This window comes from Podarcis muralis, chromosome 3 (assembly GCF_964188315.1).
Source record: "Podarcis muralis chromosome 3, rPodMur119.hap1.1, whole genome shotgun sequence".
Lineage (NCBI taxonomy): Eukaryota > Metazoa > Chordata > Lepidosauria > Squamata > Lacertidae > Podarcis > Podarcis muralis.
In genome coordinates, this window is record NC_135657.1 from 27,396,149 (window position 1) to 27,410,163 (window position 14,015).

General features: G+C 41.2%; 1 protein-coding gene across 1 annotated transcript in view; it reads right to left on the minus strand.

Annotated features, from left to right (window-relative positions):
* The window catches only part of USH2A (usherin), a 433,394-nt gene that overhangs the window by 83,255 nt on the left and 336,124 nt on the right, over window positions 1–14,015 (minus strand). Inside the window, exons 59-60 of the mRNA XM_028724645.2 lie at window positions 6,021–6,179; window positions 3,653–3,815 (exon numbers count right to left, since the gene is read on the minus strand). Coding sequence (XP_028580478.2) covers window positions 3,653–3,815; window positions 6,021–6,179 — 322 coding nt within the window. The remainder of the gene's footprint in view (window positions 1–3,652; window positions 3,816–6,020; window positions 6,180–14,015) is intronic.

A 14,015-nucleotide genomic window follows, 5' to 3' on the forward strand; every position in this document is an offset into this window, starting at 1 on the left:
AAAGAGCCTTGTAGAAATTCAACTGTCGCTACTAGGTTTCCAGATTCTGCACCTTTACCCAAAGATTGACATCATGATTTCATGCAAATCACTTGTATCACTGGGGACTAGCAGCTTTTTAATTTTGGGAAGGGAGGTAGAATTTTCAAGGTGCAATGGGCTTTATGGTAAAATGCACCATGTTTTATAGTGGTTAGAGTGTTGTACTAGGACCTGGGAGCATTCAAAGCCCCATTCAGTCCTAAAGCTTGGGGCCAGTCACCATCTCTCAGTCTAATGTACTTCACAGAGTTGTGATGATAAAATGGGGAAGAAGAGAACCATCTATGCCCCTGTGAATTGCTTGGAAGAAATGTGGGACATAAATGTAAGAGTAAATATAATAAATTAATTAAATAAATATTAGTTGCCAGAAGCATAGGGCACACTTGTGCAGAGTTTTGCATTAAATGCCCTCCTATTGAGTTACAAAAATATGTCAATCACAAAAAAACAGCCACCATAGCTGTTTGTTGGGTTCACAAATTACTGTTTAGTAACGTGGAAAATCTGTGATAAACAGCTTCTCTCCCTGATAGATCAAATATGCCACCAACCGTGAGCACTTCCACAAGCAAAGCCGAACAATGTAGTCTGGTTAAAGTGTTTAGATCTTATTACTGTTGAATATTTAATGAAAGAAACTTATGGTTAGGTAAATGGTTCCATCTGTAGTGCTAAAAGGAGAATATCCTCATGTATGAATAAACTCCGAGCAGAAGTGGCTGAACAGTCTCTAGTCATTTCAACAGCCTGAAGATTTAGAATTCAGCTGCTCATTTAAATGGAAGATTTTCTCCCACACAGAGAGAAAAGCACAAGAGAAAGATGCCCTTCTCAGGAACTGCTAACTGTCACTGAACCTGCATATTATAGCTTGATGCCTTCACCCATTTAAAGGTGTTCAAAGAGTGATGTTTATCAGGGCAAACTTTATAGCCAAGAACATAGCTACATAGCTTGAAGTGGAGACTTTAGTGGAAGGCAAACTTGGCAACTGACTAGGGCTCCTCACTTTAGGGCACCCTAAAATCTGCATACCACTTCATGCCTTCCTGCTGTACTCTGCAGTCCTCTTGCCATCCAGGGAGCTTCATGCATTCAGTATCCAACTGAATTACTCCCCCACAACCTACTCAGTTATTATCATCAGAGTAAGGGAAAGCAAATCAAGTAAATACATTCATAAAAGGGCACTCTGCCTGTGGAGTAGTTTCCTCAAAGAGGCAATCTTTGCCCCTTCTTTATGGTCTTTTCAGAGCAAGGCAAAGGTCTTCTTTTATTTACTGAGGCCCCTTAAATAATTTGTGGTTCAAAAACCTGGACGCCCAATGTTTATTTGTGATTTATTGGTTTATCAGTTCTGTCAACTGGTTTGATTTCTTCCTCTGCTAGAGGGGAATTTATTTTTACTGCTTTTATTGTTTTATTATATTGCATTGTTACTGATATTTGTGTGTGTTTGTGTGTGTGTGTGTGTGTGTGTGTGTGTGTGTGTGTTTGTGTGTACAGTGGCATAGAAACACAGAATGAATGAATAAATATTGCTATACCTCCCTCCCTCCAGTTTTGTTCTAAAAACTTATCTAACAAAGGTTTGGGGTTGGGTGAGGATTGCAAGAAGGTCAGCACAGAACTCCAAACCCTTGCAAATATATACCCTTCAGGCTTAATGAAAAGCTGCCTACCACTTGCAGGTTAAATAAATTTAGTTTGGTGTACATATGACAGCAAGGCAGTGGCAGCAAATGATGAAAAAGAAATTACATACCATAACATCCTCCAGAAATACTGCAGACTTCTTGCTATAACAGTCTAAGGCTATGTGTGGGTATCACATGAAAAAAAAAAGGGGGGGGGACTCTGTGCTTACATCCCATTCCTGCCCTTACAAATTTCTGATTTTTTCCACAGCTATCTGAGAAAGATGTGATATTGTTGTTGTCTAAGCACATTTAAACTTCAGCTGAAATAACTGCCAAGTGATTCATGCCTATGTAGGTGAATATAACGATTGTATCTGGAGCCCCAGTGCGCCATTTTCATTTCACTTTAAATAAAAAACAAAATGTATCTATGTCAGTCAGTGCCCTTCTGCTGTACTCAGAGGTATCAAACAGGCTACAATTATGATTGTGAAGTGATTGTGTCACATTGGAGGAAGGTTTATTGCTTTCGAGTCTGCTAGGCAGTAACACATTCTGTTTCATATTACTCTTTATATCATTGTTTGGCTGTGACTAGAATAATCAAATGCCATCAAATGCTGTCAAATTCAATTTACAGTATTTTCCACTTTCTGCATTATATTTCCTGTTTTCCCTTTCTCTGGCTGCTGTGGAATTGCAGCTGTAATCATCAGCTTTATTTACAAAACCAGCAGAGTGAAGCCTTGTCTTGGACTATAAGAGATACTTTATTTCTCTTTATACAGAGGAGGGGTTTGATGTGTTTGGCCATACAATTAGCAGGTGAAAATATTCCAGGAGAATCAGAATTTTATAGACTCCTAGGAACCTTAAGTCAAAGAATTGGCTGGCAAGTTCAATGAAAGATATGAATTTAGATCCACAGCTACCATTGGGAAAGAGTCGTAGCTCAGTGGCAGGCCAAACGCTTCTCATGCAGTTACAGATAGGTAGCCGTGTTGGTCTGCCATAGTCAAAACAAAAAAAATTCCTTCCAGTAGCACCTTAAAGACCAACTAAGTTAGTTCTTGGTATGAGCTTTCGTGTGCATGCAATTTTTCGTGTACATGCAATTTTTCGTGTGCATGCAATTTCGTGTGCATGTGTATCTGAAGAAGTGTGCTTCTCATGCAGAAGGTATCAGGTTCAATCCTCAGTTTTATAGGTCAAACCCCAGAGAGTTGCAGCCATTCAGCGTAGATCATACTGAGCTGGATGGGCCAATCCAACTTTCTGTGTTTCTATGTTTCCTATCTATGACTTCTTGGCCTTTGGTTTCTTGACAACCTTAAGGTTGCCAGACCATAGGTAAAAAGAAAGGACCTATGGAAGGTTAAGTCCAGTCAAAGGTGACTATGGGGTTGTGGCGCTCATCTCGCTTTCAGGCCAAGGGAGTCCACAGACAGCTTTCTGGGCCATGTGGCCAGCATGACTAAACCACTTCTGGCACAATGGAACACTGTGATGGAAACCAGAGTGCATGGAAACAATGTTTACCTTCCCGCTGCAATGGTACCTATTTATCTACTCACACTGGCGTGCTTTTGAACTGCTAGGTTGGCAGGAGCTAGGACAGAGCAATGGGAACTCACCCCGTTGTGGGGATTCGAACTGCCAACCTTCTGATCAACAAGCCCAAGAGGCTCAGTGGTGGTTTAGAACACAGCACCACCCACAGCCATAATATTGTAGTGACAGTAGAAACCACACTTAGCCCAATTCCTTCCCCACTCTAGACCAAGGGGTGGGATACCCTTTTTCATGCCAAAAACACTGGTGTGGATTTTTCCCATGCTATCCAACGTACGCACTTGGGAAGATAATTTAAACATTATTGGAGCTGAATAAAACTTCAAGGTGGGGCTACTGTAGTTTCTATATTGAGCATCTGAGTAGGGTAAAAAATCAACAACAACCAAAGCTACCTGTAAACAAAGTAGTTTCTAATTATTCCATTGGGTTTTCTAGGTGGTGACCATTTCACCTCTATTGATGCCGATCCAGTGGCTGCAATGACAGGGGGACTCAAATCCTTAGGAGGGGCTTCAGCCGTCCTTGCATATGCCCGTTCACCAACTCCACAGCCAACTACAAGAAAACAAAAGCATCAATTAAGGATCATGTTTTGGACACTGGAACATGCTCTTCGGATTGACAAATGCCCAAGAAACAATATATCAAATATACGGTACATTTCCTTTTCATTCTTAAGCATTCCACTTATTTTCTACTTCAGTTGCTATCACCCAATAACCAAAGTTCTCTGGACGGTTTATAAAACCATAAAAATAGAACAATACATAATTTTAAACAGAACAATATATCACAGAATAAAACCAACATGGGGTAACGGCAATGTAAAAGATATAAGAACCACTAAAACACATCTTAAAACCCTGGGATCAATTTAAAAGGTCATCACCTAACACAAGACTACAGCGTAGGTTCTAAGCATTTCCCTCTAGGGAGGATAATTCACAACTGGGGCACCACCACTGAAATGGCTCTCAGTAGCTACAGGCATAAACAAATAAAGAACTGATTTGAGAACCAAACCATAGTTTAGCAAGCTAGAAACAAGTACTGTTTTAATGTGTTCCCCACTTTCATGTGTTGCCTTTGCACACTGATCCTGGTTCACTTAAACGACAGTTTCCTGTTATGTTTGAGATAGGGAACTATGATTTAACATCAGTTTATTGTCCAGGATATTAAACCACATTCAAAGCATGCTTTAAAGCCCTTAACAACTTGAGTACGAGTTTGCCTATGAGATCGGCTTACTCCACATGTGTCCACTTCACTGCTTCAATCGGCAGAATTGGCACTACTACAGGTGCAACATAACACCCATTCCACATTTGTAAGAACTTGTTCATTTAGTGTGGCAGCACCTACACTTTGGAATTACCTGCCTACTGAGATCAAGGAGGGGCCGTCACTGTACTCTTTTTGGCGTCTGCAAAAAACATTCCTGTTTAAACAAGCCTACTTCACAGCTGCTTAGAAAGTTGGGGTAATTTCAATCTCTTAATATTTTAACTTTTGTTTGTTTGTAAATAAGGTTGTGGGATGCGGGTGGCGCTGTGGGTTAAACCACAGAGCCTAGGACTTGCCAATCAGAAGGTCGGTGGTTCGAATCCCCGCAACGGGGTGAGGTCCCGTTACTTGGTCCCTGCTCCTGCCAACCTAGCAATTAAAAAGCACATCAGAGTGCAAGTAGATAAATAGGTACCACTCCGGCGGGAAGGTAAACGGTGTTTCCGTGCGCTGCTCTGGTTCGCCAGAAGCGGCTTAGTCATGCTTGCCACATGACCTGGAAGCTGTACGCCGGCTCCCTCGGCCAATAAAGCGAGATGAGCGCTGCAACCCCAGAGTTGTTCATGACTGGACCTAATGGTCAGGGGTCCCTTTACCTTTTAAATAAGGTTGTAGACATTTCTTGATTACATTGTTTTATCTTTTTGTAGACTGCTTTGAGGGTTATTTATTTATTTTACAATCAAGTGGTGTATGAATGCTATGAAATAAAGATCTTGGATAGTAAAACTGACATTAAACCACAGTTTAATGGACAACAATAGCCAATTGTAGTTTAAGCTAACAAGGACTAGCATGTGAAGGCAGAAAGCAAGAGGAGGAAGGAGCACAGAGTCCCAAGGCTCACTCCCTGCTCACTGAATGATACAAAAAAGGCAAACAGTGCAGGAAAAATTCTTGAAATATTATTGATTTGGACCATCATAAAAGTTTTTGAAAGATGGGATCAATCTTACAAGTCCCCAATACCCAGAAGCTTCAAGTTCAGTATCAACGGTTTCTGTAGACTTCCACCAGCGTAAGTGCTTTACCCATGCCAACAGATCCCTTTAGATAAGGTTTCATGCATTCCTTGTAATCCAAAATAACAGAGCAATAATCCTTCTGCTTTATATGAATAATAAAAAAGAGATAAATTGCTGATGTAACATCAATTGAGAATGGATTGTATCTGATGTGTACTTCTAGACAATTTTTTTAATAAAAAAAACCCTACTTTATGCTTTTCATTATGCATTTCACAAAAAGGACTCCCATTCCCCCAAATGCTAACGTTTTAAATTTTCTTTTAAAATATTCATGATATAATATGGAGAAATGTAAAATGCACCACTCAGTGTCAGGCTTTGTTTTTACTAGGTAAACATTTCACTTCAATTTTGAAATAAGATGTTATCTGTTTTGCTGAACAGAAGCTATTTTGCAAAACTGCACTGTCTGCTGATGACAAAAGAGAATTACTTAACATCTTACCATCCTGGCAGGCTTGTATCCTTATCTCGTATTGTGTGTACGGATCCAGACCATCCAAAAGAGCAAAGTTAGGCTGGCCGACTGGTATTACAAGTGGAGAGGTGCTGCCAGCATTTAGTAGTATGTTGTACTTCAAAGGCAAATTAGTCTTAAATGATCCTGTTACAAAATAGACAACAGTTCATAGGATAATTGCTGTTTCACATACACAGTCTTTATGATTTCATGTTTCCTCGTAAACAGGGGAACTCTGTGCCATGAAGCACTGGAATGATTAAGATTGTGTTTCTTGATAATGATACTTCATTCATACATGAATAATAAACATACCTTATTCACACATGAATGCTCAGCATTTCAGTGGTCACAAGTACCAGGCAACAGAGACGAATCACCACAGACAGAATTTTTAATTTTCCCAATGCCAACTCAAGCATCATGATCAGCCATGGAGATATTTCACACATTTGCCTAAGGGTCAAAGATTTGCCATCGAAACCCTATTCAGATATTCAGACAGAGAGATGGAAAGGGATCACACACACAGGGCTCTTTCCACTGGAATTGGAAACCCTATTTTCCCAGGATTTCTGATCACCCAGAAATATCTCTATGAGTTTATAGTTGCATGAATGCGGTCTCTATGCAGACCTTCCATTGAACTGTGGAAGTTCAAAGTAGGATCAACACATGCCATTGTACTTCCACTGCTGCATGACTTCCCATCACTGGACATTGGTCATTGTAATCATTGGTCATAATGGCTGGGGCTGATGGGGGTCAACACCATCTTGGAGGGACACAGGTGGTCCACCACTGTCCTACAGCAGGCATGGTCAAACTTGGCCCTCCAGCTGTTTTGGGACTACAACTCCCATCATCCCTAGCTAACAGGACCAGTGGTCAGGGATGATGGGAATTGTATTCCCAAACAGCTGGAGAGCCAAGTTTGGCCATGCCTGTTCTACAGGATCCAACATTCAGTAGACTAGACTTTTCAGATTATACAGAACCAGAATAACATAGTGAAAGGGCTATGGGTAGAAGTGAAATACTTAGAGAATTTCACAAGCATAAGGTATGAAATCATATTTAGGTTCATGTAGACTCATACAGCACAGTCTTACTTGTCCCACAAGTGGACAGAAGGGTGCCAAGAAGCTCTGTAAGAAACCATTACAGTGGTACCTCGGGTTACATACGCTTCAGGTTACATACGCTTCAGGTTACAGACTCCGCTAACCCAGAAATAGTACCTCAGGTTAAGAACTTTGCTTCAGAATGAGAACAGAAATCGTGCTCCGGCGGCGCAGCAGCAGCAGGAGGCCCCATTAGCTAAAGTGGTGCTTCAGGTTAAGAACAGTTTCAGGTTAAGAACGGACCTCCAGAACGAATTAAGTACTTAACCTGAGGTACCACTGTATAGATCTTTAAAATAAAAACAGCCCAACTTGCCATGCGATTCATTTTGCCGATTCAACAAAAATCCACCCGGACACCATTTTTCTGAGTAATTCCCGGACGTGTCCAGGAAAACCCGGATGTAGGGCAGCCCTAACATAGCCTGGGTTTCCACGACATGCTGTCTTTCACACTTGTATCTTGCCCTGTCTTCAAAATGCTCATGGAAGCAACACATGTCGGGCTTTCCCATTTTTATTCATACCAAAACCTTGTAAGATAGGTTGGACTGAAGGCACACATTAGGCCAGTGTTTCTCAAAGTTGGGTGGGACCAGTGGTCAAGGATGATGGGAGCTGTAGGCTAACAAATTTGAGAAACACTGCATTAGGCATAATCACTGAGTGGGGATCCAGTACTCCATCCAATCAGGGACAGCATAAGAGATTTTGGAACCTGAGGTTGATCCTAAAACTTCACTTCTCTCCCTGCCAGGGAAGAAGGGGAGAGGGAAGGTCTATGTCAGGAAGAAGGGGGGAAGAAAGATCAACATCAAGATTTGCTGTCCTGGACAATCATTCTGCCTGAGGCAGCTGCCTCACTTTGCTTCATGGGAGCCTTGCATGGGAGTTACACATATATGTGTAATGTAGCTACACAAAAGAACCGTGGAGAGAGGAGTGGAGCTTTGGTATTCTGTCCACTATGTTATATTGATTCAAAACTGGAAGGAACAACCTCACTAGGAAGCCAGAAAAAACCGCAGATTCCAAAAGGAGGGTGCCATTTTGCATGTTACCTAAATATAAACGTTGGAGGGATGCCATCTGGACTTTTTATTCACATCTGAAATTGTATTAGATTGTTACTAAAGACAGGCCAAAAACCCAAATAAATAAAGTTAAAAGTAAACGGACTGCCTTGATCAAGTCTTATCAGGAAGAAAGCAAGAATATGTTACACAAATCATGTAAAAAATGCGTTGAAGAACAATGGGATTGTCAGTAGGATGCTTTGCCCTCTTTTTCTGAGTAACATATTTCCCCCATCAGCTGATGCCTTTGAAAACAAGAAAGGCAAATGTTCATAGGAAATGGAAATGTGGCGGTCAGAAAAGTGCCTATGTCTTAAAATATCTGCGGCGAGTCTGAAACTACCACAGCATTGATGGTTTGATGAGTGAATGGAATGAAATGGGCAGATTTGTTAAAGTCAGCTGGGAAACCACACGACTTGGTTAGTTCCAGAGTTCATAAATTTATGTCAGAATAAAAAGAACAGTAAAAGCACAAGTGAACCAATTTACCCTAAGTGCAAATGGCAGTTTTGTTATTTGGTGTCAAAGTTACCGTGAGCACAATGACAACCTGCCATAACGCATTTTCGTGTTCACTAAAGAACAAGGATTTAGTTGGTTAATATTCCCAGCAATACTCCTTTTCATAATTTACAACAACTAGATGCTGATAGGTTATTTAACATTTATGAAGTTAAGATGTAATCAGAAAATCCTGATTATCTTTACAAATAAAAAAGTTAAATTATTCCACTTTTTTCTCTCCATGACTTCATTTCACAGCAGGTGCATATTTTGCAACAGGACAAGTCAATCAAACAACATCTTGGGCTTTCCTCTTCCCCCTTTTTCTTTATATTTGGACAGTGGATAATGGACAATTCTGAAAAAAGCACCTTCAAATTCATTTCAAAACTAAGGAGTCTCATAAGAAAAATGTGTAAGAAAGTATGGTTTAAAAAGGTATTGTCCCCCCCCTATAGATTAAAAACATCATTGAAATCAACAGATTAAAAAAAAAATCACATGTTCTTTGGCATATATCAAAATTCAAACCCAATAATGACCAGTGGTCTAATATTGTTTTTCCTATATCTTCAAGAGTTGGATTTCAGCTACATATCTTATGTATTTTATTAATATTCAACGTAAAGATTTCCTCTGATGTTTATTATTAAAAACACACCCATATTATCATAAAACAGTACATATGGCTCCATCATCATTCTTGAGGCTAAATATTCAGATTAATGGCACAATCTTATTTTCTACTAAAAGCTGCACAAATAAAATCATACTGAGGTGTATAGTGGATACTCGGGTTGCGAACGTGATCCGTGTGGGAGGCATGTTTGCAACCCGCAGTGCTGCGTCTGCGCACACGCGGGTTGCGATTCGGCACTTCTGCACATGCGCCGAAACCCAGAAGTAACCTGTTCGGGTACTTCCGGTTTTCGGAGCATCCGTAACCCAAAAACGCGCAGCCTGAAGTGTCTGTAACCCAGGGTATGACTGTAATTTACAGTGCATAATGTGGTTTTGCTAGTTGAGGCTAATGGGAATTACAGTTCAAAACAGCAGGCAGGCACCAGGTTGGTAAAGGCTGCCCTAGACCAAGTATTCCAAAAACTTCATCCGATGGTTTCATGTAGGTGCTAAATAGTGTATGAGACACCCTGCATTTAAAAGGTCACTGTGTGGAGCATCAGCCATCCAACACCACCTTTTAAGACCTATCCTCCAGGTAAAACCAGGGCCACCATAAAAACCACCAAAGCCACTAGGTCCCACCTGGATTCAGCACTCAAATTGTAACATAAACCCCTGAGACATCCAAGAGAATTAACAGGGCCACACTCCTGCATATCTCTCGCCAGGATAACCAAGGCAGTTTCAGTTCCCAAACTATTATTCCAGTAGCAAAATCACTTTCAGAGAAATTATTGGCAATGCTTTACTTATATCAGAAAAAAACTAAGTGAGTGCATTCAAGGACATAGTGGGCTGGATCCAAACTTATTCCCTGTCCATAATGACCCCAGCCACTGAAAATAAGGTCCGTAGTACCATATTGGTAAAACAAGTGCACCGACACCCAGTATCTTTTGCTCTTTCAGAAATTAAAGCCCTATTTTCCATAGTAAGTGAGGTGTGTCAAACACCTTTTTCTCCTTTAATTCATCACTTTAACCACTGCTTGGACATCTCACCATTTAGCTTAGACAGGAGTTTTGAATTATGACATCTATAAAGTTATGGAATTTGGAGACATCACTGCTGTTGAAACATCATAATTAAAATAAAAGGAGACTCCATGGATAGGTAGCCCATAATTAATCCTGTGGGTGCTTATGTGATCCTAATTTATTATAGAAGACAAGGGGATCGAATGCCAGAATGCAGCCACTTTCCATAGACAGGAAGATACTGTGGCCAACTAGCCTCTCATCAAAACTTGATTAATAAAAAGCAATTTTATTCCTGGAGACAATATCAATTAAAATGACTGTCTCAATGGGAGAATCACTGCCAACCCTTATTATAAAGGTTGACCTTTGAATGTAAAACGGAGAAATAGAGTATTTCAATATGATGTATTGAATGCATAACTGAAGATCCATTCATGGAAAAAGTAAAGTCTAAAGAAAAATAAAACTAAACCTACAAAACGGGGGGGGGGGGGGGGACGGGACTTGCCAGTAATACATCATAGTTGTATACAGAGGTTTGGCTTGCTACTAACATTGCCATCCCTTCATGACACCCTCCAGTCATACTTTCAGCCATTTCCTCCAGGCCTCATTTTTATGGGTTGACAGTCCCATGCAATTTTAGTCGTTGAGAGCCAATCTGATCCAGGACAGTGAGACATCACCTTACTTTTTGCTAGAAAACTCATAGAAGTGATTCATCATGCCAATATTCCTATGAAACAAGACATTGTTTATCTCTCTCTTTGCACATCCCTATAACCTACCACTCTGTTCAGTAGCAGAAAGTGAGTGATGTATTACTAGGCGGTAATCAGGAGTTGTATTTTTGCTGTCCAGGGAGAGAGTCTGGTTTGTCATGTTTTTGTGTGTTTCAAAATTGCCCAGTACTCCTCAGTAGTTACAGTATGTTGCTCTTCATGTGACATTCCATTGCCCTAGATGGAGATGGATGAATGAGCCATTGTAAATTACACTTAATGCTCCTATGTATTTTTGCAGACCAAACCTTTTATCTAATATCTGGGAATTATTTATCTGCATGGCTGGTGGGAATGCATGAGAATGAAGCTTGGATGTGCAGGATTGGTCCAAGGATGCATTGTGGGGGAGGTCACTGTACTGGGCAGTGGGTACTATTTCTGGGTTAGCAGAGTCTGTAACCTGAAGCATCTGTAACCCGAGGTACCACTGTATTTGACTTTTATCCGCAATGTTTTACATATATATATATATATATATATGCTTTCGTAGATTTTCACGGGTACAGGAATGCAGGTTTTGGTGTCCTCGGGTATCTTCCCGTGTAAAAGTTGGGGTGTCTAGGCGACGTTTCGACGAGGTCTCACTCGTCATCTTCAGGCTGGTGCTTTCGGCTTCTTGTTACTGGAACAGAGCAGGATCTCAGTGTTTGAGTTCCTATAAATACTGTAGAGGAGGTATGGTGTATAGCCTCCAATGTTCTGGGCAGAGAGGAAGTTCCCAGGCTAGTGTGCCTTTTCTTCTTTTGTTCCTTAATTGCTTGAGGGATATCTTGAGTGATTTCTTGAGTGATATCCTGAGTACCACTTAGGTGGGTCATTAGGTGTGGATTAGTTGCTAAAGCCTTTGTGTCTTGACCTCTTGAACTTTGTGAAGAGTTTTTCTGAGAAGATGGGTGTACTACATTTAGTTGTGCTCTGGCTTGGCTTCGTGTATAGGGGCGAGCTGTGGTTTTGTGGCCTGTGCCAGCCAGATCTGTGTAGGGATTGCAGGGGGGTGCAGCATCCGGAGGTGCCACCATGGTTTGGCTACTGGATGGTGTCTGTAATTTATCTGTGGAGAGGGTCTGGGTTTGGGTCTGGTGTGGTTGATTGGTGATGGCGTCACCGGTCATCGCAAACCTGTACATGGAACACTTTGAAACCAATGCTTTAGACAAGTCAGAACACAAACCCAAACTTTGGCTCAGATATGTTGACGACACCTTTGTAATTTGGCCACACGGGAAGGAAAAACTGGACAGCTTCCTCACACATCTCAACAGCCTACACCCCAAAATACAATTCACTATGGAAATAGAAGCCAACAACCAACTTCCCTTTCTTGACGTCCTAATCTACAAAAAACCTGATGGCTCCCTAGGACACACTATCTACCGGAAAAAAACACACACCAACCGCTACTTACATGCACAATCACACCACCACCCTGCACAAATAAACTCCGTAGCCAAGACTCTCATCTCCAGAACCAAACGCCTGGCTGACAAAGACCACTTGACAACTGAGTTACAGAATCTCTCAAATGTGTTAATTGCCAATGGATACCAGCAAAACAGGGTTACGAAGCTAATCCAAAAAGAAACACCCCCCAAAAACCAAGACACAGAAGAAAACAATGGCATGGCCCTCCTTCCTTATATCAAGGGCACTACAGATAAAATTAGCAAAATCCTCCATAAACACAATATCAAAACAGCCTTTTGCGCCAACCAAAAAATAGCCAATATCCTCAGAAACCCCAAGGATAAAATCCAGTTGGAAAACCAAGGGGTCTATGAAATACCCTGCAAAGTCTGCCCAGCCACGTACATTGGACAAACAAACAGACGAATAAATGCACGTATCGCAGAACACAAGAATGCCGTCAAAAAAGAAGAAAAAACTTCCTCTCTCTTCCAACACATGAAAGAAACAGGACACGAAATTAATTTTGCAGATTCCAAATTGCTCTCTAACATGGAACATCACCACAAGAGAATAATCATGGAAGCCATCGAGATAGAGAAACACCCTCACAACATGAACAAGCGTGACGACACATCCCGCTTGCCAGACATCTGGAAATTAGCCCTCCCCACAAAAACTGACACCAGATCCAGAGGCACACAGAACGCCATCACCAATCAACCACACCAGACCCAAACCCAGACCCTCTCCACAGATAAATTACAGACACCATCCAGTAGCCAAACCATGGTGGCACCTCCGGATGCTGCACCCCCCTGCAATCCCTACACAGATCTGGCTGGCACAGGCCACAAAACCACAGCTCGCCCCTATACACGAAGCCAAGCCAGAGCACAACTAAATGTAGTACACCCATCTTCTCAGAAAAACTCTTCACAAAGTTCAAGAGGTCAAGACACAAAGGTTTTAGCAACTAATCCACACCTAATGACCCACCTAAGTGGTACTCAGGATATCACTCAAGAAATCACTCAAGATATCCCTCAAGCAATTAAGGAACAAAAGAAGAAAAGGCACACTAGCCTGGGAACTTCCTCTCTGCCCAGAACATTGGAGGCTATACACCATACCTCCTCTACAGTATTTATAGGAACTCAAACACTGAGATCCTGCTCTGTTCCAGTAACAAGAAGCCGAAAGCACCAGCCTGAAGATGACGAGTGAGACCTCGTCGAAACGTCGCCTAGACACCCCAACTTTTACACGGGAAGATACCCGAGGACACCAAAACCTGCATATATATATATATATATATATATATATATATATATATATATATATATATTGGTATAGAAATGATTTAAATAAAATAAATATTTCAGTAGCAGGAAACAGGAAGCCTTTCAGATGTTCTTGG